At 36.4% G+C, this 18,009-nt stretch overlaps 1 protein-coding gene across 1 annotated transcript in view; it reads left to right on the top strand.

Moving 5' to 3' along the window:
* BRMS1L (BRMS1 like transcriptional repressor) overlaps positions 1 to 16,162 on the top strand; it is a 37,700-nt gene extending 21,538 nt beyond the window's left edge. Inside the window, exons 5-10 of the mRNA XM_084874922.1 lie at positions 5,480 to 5,576; positions 7,158 to 7,241; positions 7,910 to 7,974; positions 9,856 to 9,895; positions 12,529 to 12,655; positions 14,605 to 16,162. Of these exons, the coding sequence (XP_084731048.1) occupies positions 5,480 to 5,576; positions 7,158 to 7,241; positions 7,910 to 7,974; positions 9,856 to 9,895; positions 12,529 to 12,655; positions 14,605 to 14,722 (531 nt within the window). The 3' untranslated portion in view covers positions 14,723 to 16,162. The remainder of the gene's footprint in view (positions 1 to 5,479; positions 5,577 to 7,157; positions 7,242 to 7,909; positions 7,975 to 9,855; positions 9,896 to 12,528; positions 12,656 to 14,604) is intronic.
* Positions 16,163 to 18,009: the final 1,847 nt, after the last annotated feature.

Below are 18,009 nucleotides of genomic sequence, written 5' to 3' on the forward strand. Positions count from 1 at the left end.
ATATATATATATATATATATATTGATTTCAGAGAGAAAGGGAGAGGGAGAGCAAGAGATATAGAAACATCAATGATGAGAGAGAATCATCAATTGGCTGCCTTCTGCATGCCCCACACTAGGGATTGAGCCTACTACCCTGGTGTGTGCCCTGACCTAGAATTGAACCATGACCTCCTGGTTCATAGGTCGACACTCTACTGAGCCACAGTGTCTGGGTGGGATTTTGATAGAGATTGCACTGAATTTATAAATTACTTTAGTTTAATATTGACATTGTAACAGTATTAAGTCTTCCAATCTGTGTACAAGAGATATCTTTTCTTTATATGTTTTCTTTAATTTCTTTCATTGTCTTACAATTTTTAGTGTACAGTTCTTTTTTAGTTAATTAAGTATTTTGTTCTTTTTGATGCTATTGTAAATGAGATTGTTTATTTCCCATTCTTTTATTTCTATCCTTTTTTATTTATGTTATATATGTATATATACATTTTTTATTGTCAGAATCTTACATTTTTAGCATTTTTTAATATCTATTAGTAAATGTAACATTTTATCTTTCTGCTTTCTCTGTAACAATGATTTTTCTTTAAAGACTATTTTGTCTCATAATTAAAACAGCTACCCTATTTGTATTTGGCCTGGCCTTCTATTTCTATGGCCTTCTATTTTAGGTATATTACTTGTAAATAGTATATGACTTGATTTATAATAAACCTATTTTAATTTGTCTTTTTAAAAATATATTTGTATTGATTTCAGAGAGGAAGGGAGAGAGAGAGAGAAACGTCAATGACGACAGAGAATCACTGACCAGCTGCCTCCTGCACATCCCCACTGGGGATTGAGCTTGCAATCCAGGTGTAGGTCCTGACCGGGAATCAAATTGTGACGTCCTGGTTCATAGGTTGATGCTCACCAACTGGGCATGTGCAACTATTTTTATAAACCTTGGAGTTAATAATTGTTTAGTTTATTGTTCATTAGTTTTCTCTGTGTTTATCAATTCTTCCCAGAGACTCCAGTAGATCTGTGAAAGCTTTCTTTTTTTTTTTGTTTGTTTGTTTTGTTTTTCTCCCCGTTTTTATTGAATGCATTGGGGTGACACTGGTTAACAAAATTATACAGGTTTCAGGTGCACGTTTCTACAATGCATCGTCTGTACACTGTATTGTGCATTCACCACCCCATGTAGTTTCCATCCATCGCTATTTATCTCCTTATAGCCTCCTCCATCTCCATTTACCCGCCACCCTGTGGCCATCACCACAGAGCTTTCTAATGCCATTTTTCATGTGACTGAATGTGTTAGATAATCCATGAGTGCCGTTTTCTTTCGGTGTCCTCCCTCCAGGGAGAGTCCTTCCCGCCTTCAGTCCCCTGTGCTCCCACTCCATCCTGCTCCATCCTTCAGAGTTTACCAGCTGCTGGAAGTATTGGCTCCTTTTAAGAATGTATTCAACTTTCATTTATGAGCATAATGTGACAAGGAGGGCCTTCTCCTTTCCAGGCTTGTAGCTATTTTCCCCTGGACTGCCTGTCCAGATTCTACTTCATTTTTTTTAAAGATTTGAAGTAGTGCTCAGATTTTTCCAAATGTTGCCCCTTGCTCACATTTTTTTTTTTTTCTTTACAAAGAGCACAGTGTGTGTAATACATGTCTTGGGGTTCTATCTTAGTTACCATATTCAGAGATCACAGCATGCAATTGTGCCATCCCTTGGTTTGATAACTGCAGGTGTTTGTTGATTTATTTGTGCATTTCATTAGGTCTTAGGGAAGAGACAGTTTGTGATATGGGTTCACTTGTAATCTTACCCTAGAAGTCTCTCCCGGCTTTTTGAATTCTGAATTTTTAGTGTCTGCAGAGCAATAATATGGACATCAATAATTTATGTAGCCAATACTCTATTATTGGATTTTATTGCTTTCCTAATCTTTGCATTGCAAGTATGCCATTGTTAGCATTCTTTTACATACATCTTTGGTTGAGATTGTTATTTCCTTAGGATGGAATCTCAAAGTGTAATTATTAGATCAAAGGTTGCAATCATTAATCCTCTTAATACTTGTTTCTAAATTAATATCCCAAGTAATTGGATCAGTTTATACACTAGTATCAGTCAACATTGTGGGTTATAATTGAAAATAGAACTTTGCTAAGAGAAAAATAATGTCACATAATGCACATTTTAATTTCCACTTGTGTTTTTTCCCCTCTTTCATTTTGGCCTCTTTTGGCAGTGGGAATAGGCAGTATTTAGGTTGTCTCACTGAGTAATCCATGCTTGTTTAATGCCATCTTATGGTTATTGAGCCTTAATCATTTTAGTTTTTTATTGCCTTTTTACTTTCATTTGCTTTTAAATTTGATTTTAATTTTTATGTGATTAAATGTATTAGTTTTTCCTTTATGATTTCTCCTAACTTTTGTGTTTTGAAAGACTTCCTTTATCACTATCTTTCATTTAGTTCTTTTAGATTTCATTTGGTAAATTTAACTCTGTAGTCCATTTATTTTTATGTGTAATGTGAGACATAGAATCCTGAGGTTTTTTCTGTATATAGTTAAACACATTTCTGTTGTTTTATTTATTATCAGATTTCCAGATGATTTGAAAAATCACCTTTATCATATACTAAAATTTCCCTGAATTAGGGTCTGTTCTGAGCTTCTGTTTTTGTTTTTTTTGTTAGTTCTCACTGGAAGATGTTTTCTCATTGATTTTTAGAGAGAGTGGAAGGGAGAGGGGGATAGAAGGAGAGAGAAAAAGAGAGAGAAACAGCTGAAACCGGTTTGGCTCAATGGATAGAGCGTCAGCTTGGGGACTGAATGGTCCCGGATTCGATTCTGGTCAAGGGCATGTACCTTGGTTGCAGGCATAACCCCAGTAGGGGGTATGCAAGAAGCAGCTGATCGATGACTCTCTCTCATCGATGTTTCTAACTCTATCTCTCTCCCTTCCTCTCTGTACAAAATCAATAAAATATATTAAAAAAAAAAAAAAAAAAAAAAAGAGAGAGAGAGAAACAGATGTGAGAGACATGTTAATTGGCTGCCTCCTACATGTGCTCCCAATTGGGGCCTTGATCGAACGATCGAACCTGCAACTCAGGTAGATGCCCTTGACTGGCGATCAAACTCGAGACTCTTCGATGCAGGGGCTGACAGTCTGTCCACTGAGCCACACTGGCTAGGGCTGTTCTCTGAGCTTTTAAATTCAATTCTGCTTATCTTTTTCTCTCTTAAATAAACACAGCAGTGTTATACTTTATTGATTTTTTTTTTTTTTTTTTTTTTTTAGAGTGAGAGGAATGGAGGAGAGAGAGTGCAAAATCAATCAGCTGCCTCCTGCACACCCTCTACAGGGGATGGAGCCCGAAACCCAGGAACCTGCCTCGATTGGGAATTGAACCAGCAATCTTTTAGTGTACTGAATGGTGCCCAACCAATTGAGCCACAACCAGCCAAGACGATTCTGTTTATCTTTTTAATGCAGTGCAGTATACTTTTAAAAAATGATGAAAGCCTTATAATATGTTTTATTCTCTGGTAATGCTAGTCCTTCAAAAATCTCCCAGGACTGGGGAGTCCTGAAGGAAGATGAAACCCGTGAGGTGCCCAAGTCAGGGAACTGCCAAAAGAAGCTGGCTCTGAGCATGGGCCAGATTGAGACCAGTGCGAAATAGAAACTTGGAGCTACTTTCCTGCCTCTTTGAAGCTGCCCTGATGAGAAACAGCATAGGTGTCAGCCTAGGAAAGGACTCAGGGGCAGGTTCACTCAGTCTATGTGTGAAGATTGCAGGGGCTTGGGTCTTAAAGCCAAATATATAAGTAGTGCCTTTAAAATTACCTGTTGAACCTAGAAGCCTCTATTGGCACCCAAGCAATTCGAGTTTGGATGCCCCTTTCTTTTCCAGATGTCCTCTAGCTGCTCTATTACTGCTTTCTTTTATCATTTAAGAAGCCCTTCGAGACACTTACCAGGAAGAATAAAGAAATCAGAACGAGAATAGAATCAAGGCACTTCTATCTGTAAGCTTTAAAACACACATACAATATCTTTAGAGATGCTTCCAAAGTTTTAAACGTTTCAGTTGCATTGTGGCTGCTTTTTTCATTGTAAAAAATGATTAGTGGATTTATTTTAGTTTCTGCTTGGCCAAACAAGGGCAAACTTATCAGTAGGAAGGAGAGAACATACCAGTTAAACTCTCATAGTTTTAATAAAGCCTTGCCACTCCAGCTCTATAATCAGAGTCCTCTTTGGTTGGAGAATCTGGATCTATTTATAGCTGTCACACAGTGGTGGGGTCTGCTCTCCCTTTTTCCTGACACATAATATTTCCCAATTTTTGTAGCACAACTTAAATAAGGCTGGAATACTTCATTAGGCTTTACCAAAAGCAGGGGAACAAGTAAAAGGAAGTAAACAGAGAGTTTACTGCCATGAGATCATTTTTCATATGAGGTCTAGTTTTTGTTATCTTCAGCTTTGCTTTCCTACTAGCTCCTGGTTTCCCTCAAATTCACAAAAGTCATCCTTATCACTCAGGAGAATCTTCAAGCATGTGTAGACTCTAAATTTCAAACTTGAAAGAGAGGAATTTACGATTGACACTGGCAATGCTGTCTACCTGGGGGTATCCTATGCCTTCCACAGGAAGTCATAGCTAACTATATTCCAGTAGCTTCTATAAAATATTCATGTAGTTATATCCCAATAGCCTAATATCCTTACTAGCAATAAGCATGTGGTGAGTGGCTGGGGAATGTGTCATAATATAATGAATCTAAAAATATGTTCATTATAGCTTTTCAGATAAGGGGTATAGTGCTGTATAAAACAACAGTGGACTAGAACTAGGAGACCTGGGTTCTAATCTGATTTGCCAGTAAACAGCCTTGCCTCTTGTAGCAAGTCACTCAGTCTTTCCATAGATAGCTTTTTTTCAAGATTTGGATATAGTTAAGTCTATAATTTCATGATCTTGACTGTAATTGAAGTATTATAAAATTTGTACTTGAATCTTTCTCTCTGTGATATATTAGTCTATTTTAATATTATGCTGAGATATTAGTGAGGAATAAAGGCCCAATTACTGTTCCAGTGAGGAAATAGGATCCATTTTAGAAAGTTATACTTTATTGGACAGGTTCTCCATTATTGTGACAGGTGGGACCTGCCTTTAAGAGGAGACATGGAGCTTATGAGTTTCTTATAAAGTAAATAACTTCTTTAATTATCACATACAAATTTAGATGTCCTTAAGCAATTTAATTGCATGTATTTTCTGGTTTTATTTCTTTCATATTTTGACTTTTCATCTTTAAAATACTTAAGTTGGAATAAGAAAGCAAACAGAAGCATCATTTGTTAAAGTATTTTAAGAATAAGTTATTTAGTACTCTTAGTTAAGATAGACCAATTTTTCCTTTCTACTTATGTGCAATCTTTTTTTTTTTTTTTTTTTAGAGTGAAAAGCTTTTGTTATATGATACAGTCCAGAGTGAACTAGAGGAGAAGATAAGAAGGCTTGAAGAGGACAGGCACAGCATTGATATTACCTCAGGTAATGGGAATGATGTGGCTGTGATGTTAGTTTAGGTGACACCGAATCTTTGACTTACTATAAGGTCTCACTAGAGGCCCGAGGCCCCATGCACGAAATTTGTGTAGGGGGCTCCGCTCTTGCAGCCATGCGGCTTGCCTCTCCTAATGTAAATGTTAGTGAAAGAAGTGTTCTGATGAGAAGGGAGAGGGGAGACTTCTAAACAGTCAGTAAGATTCTGATCGTTCCTTTGAGTTGAACTCAGACTTAAGAAAGATGTAGAAAAACGCCGGGACCGGTTTGGCTCAGTGGATAGAGCATCAGCCTGCGGACTGAAAGGTCCCGGGTTCGATTCCGGGCAAGGGCATGTACCTTGGTTGCGGGCACATCCCCAGTAGGGGGTGTGCAAGAGGCAGCTGATCGATGATTCTCTCTCATCGATGTTTCTAACTATCTCTCTCTTCCTCTCTGTGAAAAATCAATAAAATATATTTAAAAAAAAACAAAAAACAAAGATGTAGAAAATGGAGCACATGAAAAGGGACAAAATAGAAGTCTGACAGGGACTATAAGAATAAGAATACTATACTATAAGAATATAATTTTTTTAATAAATTTAGTTATGGATTATTTATTTATTTATTTATTTATTTATTTTTAGGGGGAGAGAGAGAGGAAGGGAGAAAGAGAAACCCAGGTAGAGAAACATTGATTTTGTTGTTCTGCTTACTTATGCAATCATTGGTTGCTTCTTTTATGTGCCCTGACCAGGAATCGAACTCACAAGTTTGGCATATCGGGATGATACTCTAACCAACTGAGCTACCTGGTCAGGGCAAGAAATTATTTTATGAGAGCGGTATTGGAAGATAATAGGAGTAGGCTTTGAAGACAGCTATAGTATACATTCCCTCTAAGTTTTGAAAGATTGTCATGTGGAAGAAGGAATAAACACCTCTTACCACACAAACTAGGACAAATGGATAGAAGTGACAAGGATTTGTGTCTCAGATAAAGGAAAAACTTGCTAATAATTATCTCAGTCCAATAGAACTTGACTTTTTCAGGGGCATTGTGGAAAGGCTTTTTCCACTAAATGGATTACTTACTGGGTTGTCCTACAATTCTTGCATATGTATTATTTTATTTTTTAAAAATTCTGTTTCTTTGTATAGAGTAGACATAGTAGAGCCAGACAAGCTGAGCTTAATGCCACTGCTTCATTACCTGCTAGTCAAGAGTGACCATGGTGTTAGCCACTTTAGCTTTTTTAATTGGTCTTTTCGTCTACAAAACTGAAACAATGAGAATACCTTCCTCAGAGATAGCTTTGAGGGTTAGTTGAGACAATTCATGTATATTTAACAAAATGTCTGATATATGTTGACCAATTATTAGTTATTAAGTTCAAGTTGATTTTTATTTCAATAAAAGCAGAGAAAATTTCATAAATATATAGTTGCTCATGAAATTCTTCTAGTCACCTATCTACACACATATACATAACCGCCAATGAAATTTTGATACCTTGAAATTATAGTCTCTTTTTCCTCCTTTGGTCTCCAGAAATCAGCTAACACTTAATTTCTATTTACTTGCCAGAGCTGTGGAATGATGAGCTTCAGTCAAGAAAAAAGAGGAAGGATCCTTTCAGTCCTGACAAAAAGAAGCCAGTTGTTGTTTCCGATATCCTTTTCCAAATTCCCTGGGTTTTGTTGTGGTGGTGGTTGTTGCCTTATAAATACTTTAGCACTGTACATACCTTTATAACTTTTATTAGTATACACTGTCTTTGTTTGCAAGATCTGTAATAAGCAAAAGATAATTTATAAAACTGATTAAAGGTATAAGAATATAATTTAGATTAAGAGGGACGGGAGGAACAGAAATTTAGTTACAGTCTCAACTTCAAAAATTAACATGGCTTTATAGTTCACAGAAACTTTGATGTGAAATAGCTATTTAGTATATAGCACAATTACATAATTCTTGTGTGCTTTTTAACATTTTAATGTTTCTCAATGTGGAGTATTTTTAAATTAAATTAATATGTGTATGCAATCTTGGCATTCCTTAGGGTACCCTACCCTTTTCTCCCATTTCAAAACAGTGACTAGGTTGGTGCTATATCTGCCAATATATGTAGAATTAAGAGAATATGGTTAATAACAGCTGAAGAATTGTGATACATTTGCCCTGGTACTAAGGTTTTTGAGGAATAATTGAAGTCAGAAATCAGCGTGCCAAGGGATCATGTCCAGAAATCATCATTCTATTCTTTGGAAAACAGCAGTTTGAAAGTATAATTCACAATGTGAAAATTCTTACAGTTAAAATGTCCTTGACTTTTCAACGTCCATATATAGTTTATATGCTACAAGACCTTGATATTCTTGAAGACTGGACAACAATTCGGAAGGTATGATTAACAATGTATATTTTTCTAGTTTACTTTTTAAAATTCTATGGTTTCTCACTAGTACATTAAAATAGGATTATTATAAATATACTTTGGCAATTAATACTAATAAAGATAACAGTGAATTGAAGGAGTAATTTGAGAAACATGTTAACATGTTTTTTTTCTTGTAATAATGTAATTAATAATTTATGTAAAAGTGCAGAAAAGCATTTATTTAGGTTGACCCAAAGTAATAATAAATAACCATTTTGTGCCCAGTTCTTAGCCTGGTCCTGGCTCACAGAAGGCACTCAATAAATATTTATTGAATGAAAGAAAATGAAAATTTCAACCTTTGTTATGTTTTGCATTTTGTTTTGTTGTTGTTGTTTTTTTTTTTGTTTGTTTTTTAAATATATATTTTTTATTGATTTTTTACAGAGAGGAAGGGAGAGAGAGAGCTACAAATGTCGATGAGAGAGAAACATCGACCAGCTGCCTCTTACACACCCCCAGCCGGGGATGTGCCCGCAACCAATGTACATGCTCTTGACCGGAATCGAACGTGGGACCTTTCAGTCCACAGGCCGACGCTCTATCCACTGAGCCAAACCGGTTTCGGCTATGTTTTGCTTTTTTTTTTTTTTTTTTTAATATATTTTATTGATTTTTACAGAGAGGAAGGGAGAGAGATAGAGAGCTAGAAACGTCGAGAGAGAAACATCGACCAGCTGCCTCCTGCACACCCCCCACTGGGGATGTGCCCGCAACCAATGCACATGCCCTTGACTGGAATCGAACCTGGGACCTTTCAGTCTGCAGATCAATGCTCTACCACTGAGCCAAACCAGCTTAGGCTGTTTTGCATTTTGTTATCAGAGATTCAAGAATTCTAGGATTTTCTATGTTTGTTTGAAAGTGAAGCTTTTGTTTTCCATTTTTAGAAATTTTTTAGTTAAAAATGAGAGATTATTTCAGATATTAATAATACTTCCCACTGAAACTGGTTTGGCTCAGTGGCAGAGCGTCGGTCTGCAGACTGAAAGGTCCCAGGTTCGATTCCGGTCAAGGGCATGTACGTTGGTTGCGGGCACATCCCCGGTAGGGGGTGTGCAAGAGGCAGCTGGTTGATGTTTCTCTCTCATCAATGTTTCTAGCGCTCTAGCTCTCTCTCTTCCTCTCTGTAAAAAATCAATAAAATATATTAAAAAATAATAATAATAATACTTCCCAAAGGGGATATACATATGTGTGTGTGTGTGTGTGTGTGTGCGCGCGCGCGCATACACATACATACACACACACACACACACACACACACATATATATATTTAAAAACTTAAAAAATTTTTTTTAAAGAGAGATAGAGAAACATTGATGTGAGAGAGAAACTTTGATTGGTTGTCTCCTGCACACACTCCAACTAGGGATCAAACCCTCAACCAGGGTATGTGCCCTAACCAGAAATCAAACTCACCACTTTTTGGTGTATGTGACCACACTCCAAACAACTGGGCCATACCAACAAGGGCTAAAACTGTTTTTATTTACTGATTTTTAGAGAGAGAGATATCAACATGTTCCACTTATTATGCATTTATTGGTTGATTCTTGTATGTGTCCTGACTGGGATTCGAACCTGCAAACCTTGGCGTATCGGACCATGTTCTAACCAACCAGCTACCTGGCCAGGGCTCATATATATTCTTTATGGTCTTAGACATTAACGGCTTATTAGAAGAGCTGAAGATTATTAACATCTTATTAGAAGAGCTGAGGATTATATTTCAACTCTTGCTATTGAGCTTACACAGCAGTGGTCACTGTATATGTTAAATAGATACCAAAGTGTACTTTGTGGACTCAGACAACGTCTTTCTCTCTTTTCCCCTCAATTAGGCGATGGCTACACTGGGTCCACACAGAGTGAAAACAGAACGTAAGTCATTAGTCTGAGCTCAGAAATCTTTATGGAGACTGTTGAATCAGGGTTAAATCATCTACGTACAAAAGAGCTTCCTTGTCAGTGGTTTCATTTCATCAGTACACACTATCCCCGAAATGATGAGGAATCCCCTGGAGCCTTCGCCTCAGATAAAAGTTTTAAGATTTGTGAATGAAGTGCCTTTCTTCTTTCAGTGTTTCAGCTACATCACTATTGGTAATAGTGGATCAGTAATTTTAAAAGTATTTATGTAGTCTTTAAAAAAATTTTTTTATGGGCCCAGTAATTCTAAAAGGGAGGTGTTTGGAGTCCATGAGAATCCTGAGGAATTGTGGGCAATATTTCTTCTGTGCCTGCATTTTCTGGGAGAGAAATTAGAGTGCTAGCAATGTAACCCATCAGAAAAATTCACACACCACTAAGATTTACACATCTGATATACCTTAGTAGAATTTATATCCAATTACACTTTTTTAACTTTCTTTAAAAGTCTGAAAATCACTGCCGAGTTGAGGTCTGAGTCCAGCAACCACAAGAAATGAGTTCCAACAGCAACCATGTGCCTAGAAGAGGACCCAGGGCGTCCAGCCCTGACCAGCACCTGCAGTGCACCCTGTGCGGCCCTGCGCAGAGGACCAGCTCACCCGTGTGCACCCAGGGAAATGTTTGAATTGTCAGTTTTTATTATGATTCCTTAGAACTCAGGCAGTGTGTAGTAGTTTCTCTTCATTTTCAACTTTCTCAAATCAAAGTCCAGTTGGCTCTCTGAGTCAGGATGTTTTACCAAGCAAAAGAGGAAATAGAGGAATAGGTGACCACCAGGAAGCAGAAGATCCCGCACATGAGTCGGAGGATGTTCTCGTGGTTTGAAAGGGGATCCCAGAGTGTCAGTTTGCACAAACCCTGATCATGGCAAGATGCCCGCTTTTTGTCGATTCCTTCAGGAGAGGTGTTTTCAAGAAAAACAAAACACACACAAATACAGATTGCCTCACATGTTTGAGTGTATTACTGTAATTCACATATTTCTTATGGAGAGTCTGGACATGAATTAGTGATAGGTACATTATAAAAAATTAAGCAGTCAGCATATCATACCAGTACCCCAAGAAGCAGTGTTTTAACTCCAGAGGAAACAGAAGTTGTTAAGAAAAAAATGCTATTATGTTATTGTACATTGTTTACCACATTTACATTTAAAGTCATATTAATAAAACATAAATTACTCTAAAAAAGTCACTGCCAAAGTAGCGATGGACATTGTTGTCTAGGATAATCTCTTTCGTGCCTTCTTTCACTGTATATGAAATTTCTAATTCTTGTAAGAACAGTGAAGCTAGGTTTTTAAAATACATGTTTTAAATACTAAAAAGTACATTACAGCAGATAAAATAACCTATAAGAGCTCAAATTCTATTTTATATTTAACCCAAGGATTAATCTTTAAACTTTATTAGTAGGCCATGAAATTGTGGCAATACTATATTAAAATGCTTCCCTTAGAAATTAAATGGCAGGGTAACTTTCTAAATCTCTAGGTTGAGTTGTGAATTCCTTTGAGGATCTTACTATACTATTGCTTGGGTCTCCTCACCATTTCTGTTGTCTGTAGCATTGTGCCCTGTTTGTTTTCTTCATGGCACTTACCACAATTTGTAATTTTTTATTTATTGTTTACATGTTTATCTGTCTCCTGACAGGATTGTAAGCTTCACAAAGGTCAGAATCATATTTCTTTTAGTCACAGTGCTTAGAAAACATTTTGTTGAATGAATGAATGAACAAACAAATGAATGAGTGAGTGAATGAATACTTATTGAACACCTTCTACATATCAGGCACTATTTAAGGCTCTGGGAATACAATGATATAAGAGAAAGACACCCAGGAATTTGTTGGGGGAGGAAGAATAATATATATGAAAATAATTAACATAATGACAAATTGTAATAATTGCTATGAAGGAAATATAATGTTGTGATGAAGATTAACTGAGGAGTTAAGGTGGTTGGAAAATACTTTTCTGAGATGGTGACGTTTAAATGAGAAAGAGGTGTCTTCTTCATAGTATACTCTTGATATGTTCTTTTATAAAGAACATTTTTCTCTGCCTGAGTTTACCTGATTAATGCCAAATCATTTCTAGGACATAAAAAAAGGAAGTTCTACTTAGGACATTTCCCTTTTAGGATCAAAGGCCTGGGAAACTCTTGGAATAACTAATAAACTCTTTTTCTTTGGAATTGTCAGACAGCTGCTGGGGAGAAAATATGAAAAATATAATTTTCAATGGAAACATGGCGATTGATATTTTAACTCCTATTATTGGCCTTAGTAATTGATAGTGTTCTGCTTTCCCTTCTGGCACTTGCCTAGTTAATCGATGATTTAGTGTACGTTATTTAGCTTTGTTTAGTACTTACACCGAAAATTTTGTGAATTATATTTAAAAAGTAAAAAATTAAAATTTCTTATTTCTATTAGATTTAGGTTTGTTATATAAGAAACACTTTTAGTGTGTTTTTTTTCTCACATATATGCATGGACTGGTGTTAATTCTTAATGTTCTGCACTTTTATTCTGACAGTGTCTTATTAATATAACAGTTTTTGAACTGATCCCCTTAGCACCTGTGAAACTGGAAAAACATCTGCACAGTGCTAGATCTGAAGAGGGAAGATTATATTACAATGGTGAATGGTATATTCGTGGACAAACAATATGTATTGACAGAAAAGATGAATGTCCTACAAGGTAAAACGCCTTTATCATTTCAGTGTTTACAGCATTGATAATAAATATTTGCTCCTCCATAGTATATACATAATTAATTGCCTGTGGATCCTTTCTTTCTCTTAACATATGATTTGATTAACATGTGTGTACTACTCTTTATATATAAGAGTTGCATGAACACAAGCATTAGCATAAGTGGAAATCTTGGAATTATTTAGTTAGGTAAGGGATGCTATTTGTTAATTCTTATAGTAGATGACCTTTAAATGAGAGAATTGTGAATTTGACAGTGTGTGCTTCCACAATGTGTGGGCCTATCAGTTCTCCCCTTTCTTTTTGGTGTGTGACAGCATTTTGGATAAGAAGAATTGGATCAATTAAAGTAGGAAAGGAATGGAAAACTCATGAAAACTTTAAGAGTAACAGTAATTAAAGTATAACTTGAAAACTGAAAGTAGTATTTTAAAATACTTCATCTGTCTAGGCTTAAATAAAGTTTATATAATTACTTACATAGCCTTCTAAGTTTTATCTGGTTGTGGCCTTTGAAAAATATTAATACTAATTACTGCTTTAATTCCTTCAGTAGTTAAAGATATAATTCTCAGAGTAGTAACCATCTAACATTAAGAAAATATCTTTCTAGATTTCAGTGGTAAGTAAAGTATAGAATATTCAACTTGCATTTAGTATAGAATATTCATTTTCCAAATACAGTGGTTTTAATTGGATTGTAATTTCATCTTTACATTTTTAGGATACCAGGAGCATTATTTATAGAAACTTCTCTCAGAAGCTCATTAAGCTGATTACTAGGTTACTGGATGATACCCCTGGATTCTTGGCTTTCTCTTATTACTTTGGAAACATTTACTATTACCGTATTTTTCGGACCATAAGACGCACTTTTTTTCCCCCCAGAAGTGGGGGGAAAAAGTCCCTGCGTCTTATGGTCCAAATATAGCCTACACATATACTGTAAAAAAAAAGTTTTTTTACTTGCCTGGCTCTGTGTGGTCTCTGTGTGCTTGCCCGGCTCTAAAATGGTTCTAAATGCTGCTGTTTACTTTACAGTAGGGGTGTCGAACTCAATCAGAGAAGGGGCCAAAATCTAAAATCCAGCCTAAATTGCGGGCCGAATGGTTTACTGAACAGTCATAAACTGACAATGTCATAAACTGACAGCGGAGTGCAATGATGACAGCGAGGTGCGGGCCACATTGCAAGGCCTGGCGGGCTGGATTTGGCCCGCGGGCCTTGTGTTTGACATATGTGCTTTACAGGGTTGATTACATGTGTTTATGACTGTGATTGGGTTTTAATGCACATAAAATATTTTAGGACACTATTTGTTTCAGAATCTTTTTTTCTTCATTTCCCTTCTCTAAAAACTGGTGCGTCTTATGGTCCGGTGCGTCTTATGGTCCGAAAAATACGGTACTTAGTATAAATGTGGTTTAAAATATGAAATAGCAGAGGAGACAAAAATCTGTTTTTAAAAAGATTTCTATATTGAGATGAGTAGTGTCCAAAAAAATTTGTACACTGGGAATTAGGGACTAGTATTTGAAAGATTTTCTACAGTCAAGACTGATATGAGTTGGAGGTGTAATACCATATAAGTAGTGTTTTTGGTTCCACTCTGTTTTTTGTGTTTTTTTTTTGGGGGGGGGGAGGGTATGAGGGGTAAGGTGGAGATTGAGTAGGAGCAATGTATATTTATTTAATAGTTCTAATAATAAATCTCACCAACTATTAGAAAAGGAAAGAAAATGATCTATTAGGTGTTGCTAAATATGCTATTTTGACAAAATGACAAGTGATTGTCAATATTCTGGTAAAAGGCAATTGTGTACCTGAATCTGTTCTTATCGTCCAATTATTTTGTATAGCTAGTACTTGAAACAAGTAGAGGAAGAATATTGCGATTCACTCATTCATTCCTTTTTCCCCCCAATCCTTTTTAGTGCCGTAATTACAACAATTAACCATGATGAAGTTTGGTTTAAGAGGCCTGATGGAAGCAAATCTAAGCTTTACATTTCACAGCTACAGAAAGGAAAATATTCAATTAAACATTCATAATCATGATTTAAGTGTTATCTAAATCTACCTTATTAGTGTTACCAAATGTGATGTGCCATGGGAGTAAAAATGTATTCAATGACTTCAATATTCTCGCTGAATCATGAGAGACTGTGTATTTGTAGGTAGTATTCTAAGTAGACCTCATATTGATATGTTATTAAAAGAGACAGAAAAAATGTTTAATTGTGATCATTATGTTTATTTACCTTTTAGGTCCAATGACCAATAGGTGTATATGGTAGGGATTTCTTATTAAACGTTTTTATGCAAATCTGTGTTTAGTGAACTGTGTTGCTAAATAACTAATTTTATCTGCATTTTTTAAAAATTTTCCGTATCTTTGTCACTCATTATGTGTTTGTAAATAAGCATCATAAAACCTTTCCTATAAATGGTTTGTACTAGTATATTAGCGTTTAGTCAGGATTGAAATTAATCATATTTATGTATGTATGTATGGCATTATCAGCTTGTTTAGAACTGATGGCCTTACTTTACAATCTTTTTTACCCAAAATTAAGCTATTGGGTCTGACAGCAAAAAGGAGCACTTTTGTAGACTAGTAGCTTTCTTTCTCCTCTTCTTTGATTGTATGGTGGTGACATTTTTTTACAAATGATACTTAATGTTAATTAGTAAAATTAGTGTCAAGTAATAACATGCTTCTATGTGTATTTCTCGTGAGCCTTTAGAGAGCAGGTGTTTATGCTGCAGCATACGTGGTGGACAGTAACTGACAGTATTGTGGTGTTGGCTGTGCATTCTGATCTTCAAAACAGATTTTTAGTAAGCATTTTCCAGAGGTAAAAGTAGTTCCTTACACTAATTTTATTCCTAGGGCATAATTTCCCTGAATTCTCAAATTAGAAATTTTATCTACACTTCTACTCAATTCTATACTTTAAGGGCACTTGGTGCAATTTAGAAAGTATTGGCTTCTCTTCTCTTAGCCACATTCAGAATTAATTTCTAAAGCCTCAGGAACAGTACGAATAATGGAAACCCTCAATATGGCAGCACAGTTGGCTGTAGTGTATATTAGGGTACAACCAAATCAAGTATTCCTGGTGGTCTTGTGCACTTTAATGTCTGTGATAGTGAGACTTGAGAGGATGAGGAAGAGGTCTACTTATTAACACTTAGGGCAGGAATATCTGCATTATTCCGTTTGCTTTCTTACTATTTTACCTCTGCAAACAGCTTTCTGTGTGGATCACTACTTCACAGTTGCCAAATGTTAAAATATTTGACATCTGAAATTCATTATCAGTAAAGTTATGTACTTTGTTCTGTTTCTAATTAACCGTGGCAAATGTACATAATGTCGTAATCTGATAGTATTTGACAGTACTTATGTATACAATATTTCATAAGCATTTTTAATAAGATTTGTATTTTTAAATTTAGTATATAATAAAAAGATGTGTTTGAGTGTCATTTGTAGTGTCTTGAATTACTTGTGTATAAGTTCTTTATTATTTATAATCTGTCTACTTCTAAGAAGGATTTGAGCCAATTTACATTAATAGATACAGAGTGTTGAACAAATGTTTTGCTTCCCTAAAGCACAATTCAACCTCTATTGAGGCATATTTAGACACATAAGATAGCTAATTTATACTTAATTTTAAAATACACATGTGTTTTACTTTAATAAAAGCATACTGTATAAGTTCTGAAATTATAAATAGAAAGTTGCGGTATTAATTTATTTATTTTGAGAGTATGTTTATTAAAGCGAGGGACAGTGAAACAAAGGAAGGGCTCAGGGTGAAAGAAGTAGCAGAGCCTGGGCGGTGCTCTGCTTTAGTGTCTGGAAAGGTTAGGGAAGAACTAAGCTGTGCGGGGCTGCTTCAGCCGACTGGGAATTGGAGGCAGCTTCCAGGGGAGAACTCGGAGCCAGCTGGTGCTGCTCTTTGCTCTGCTGGTTGCATGCCTCCTCGGGACCCTTAGATTTGTTGGAGAGAAAAGTAAAGATGCATGCCTGAGAGGGGGAAAAGGCATGGGCATGCTCCCCAGAGAGCCCAGGCTGGGCCTTTCTCGAGGGTTCTTATCTGTTTTCTAAAGGTAGGAATTGTAGAGGAGGATCTCAGTAAAATCTCACCAGCTTTATGCTGATGCACCAAAACAATATTCTCCTGACTTCATCCATCCTTGGGTGTGGTTGGTACAAAAGGCACTAATTGGAATTCTGCTTCCTGTCTTCAGGAGTAGGATGAATTACACTTTCCCTCCCTCTGGTAGGGGAGAAGTGTGTCATTTACTCTCAAGTGTCTTTGGTTAGGGAAGATAGGACTTTGCGATTTACTAGATGGCCATAAATTGCTTGGCTGTTTAACTGTCTGTCTGTTTTCCTATTCCACTTGTCCTGACTTACCTGTCTTATTACCTCCTCAAATACTTCACTGAAGTATTTTAAAGGTGATGAGGGAGGACAGTCTGGCTTCAGTAACTGTTTCCTGCTGATGAAGGTCATGGGCCCTGCCTGTGTAGACCAGTGTTTCCCAAACTTCTCTCATGATGAGAATCACCTGGTGGAGTTGTTAAAATACAGATTCCTGAATCCCAACTAAGAAGTGCTAAACTAGAATTTTTGGGAACATATAGGTAAAATTGTATACTTAATTACTCTATTTATACACCGAAATCAAAGGAGGGACATAAGTGGGTTACATGAAATTCATTGGTGATGGAGTAAAGAGGCGGGAGAAAGCAAAGCGGTGGGAAACTCCTGGGATTGGATAAAAAGTAAAATGACGGACGTATACTCAGGTGAGTGCAGGAACAATTAACATGATAAAGAAGGAATTTGAGGCATCTGTCCTGGCGCCCACCACATTTGGTTGTTCCCCAGGGGCTCCGGAAAAAGGGAAGTTACAAGTTACCCAGACATCTCACAGATATGTTATCTTAGAGGCAAAAAGGCAAATGGGCTCAGTAAAAAGATCAAAGTTGATCTTTGGGAAAATATCTGGGACATGACTACCTACTATAACCTGTTAGATATTTAATTTTCAAACCATCATTTGTGGTTATCTTAGGTCTCTGGGTTTGCAAGACTGCCACGCAGGCCTTCCCTGAGCTTGTCAGGTTAGCATGTGGCTCTTTTCTTTCACAGGATTCAGGAATCTGTATTTTAACAACTCCACCAGGTGATTCTCATCATGAGAGAAGTTTGGGAAACACTGGTGTAGAGTATGGTAGTCTCCCCCTGCCTGATCTAAGGGCAACAAGGGAATGGGATCCAAGACTGGAACAGAGAAGTTGTTAGCTGATTCCTCTAA

Source organism: Pipistrellus hanaki (genome assembly GCF_964339955.1).
Source record: "Pipistrellus hanaki genome assembly, chromosome: 1".
NCBI lineage: Eukaryota > Metazoa > Chordata > Mammalia > Chiroptera > Vespertilionidae > Pipistrellus > Pipistrellus hanaki.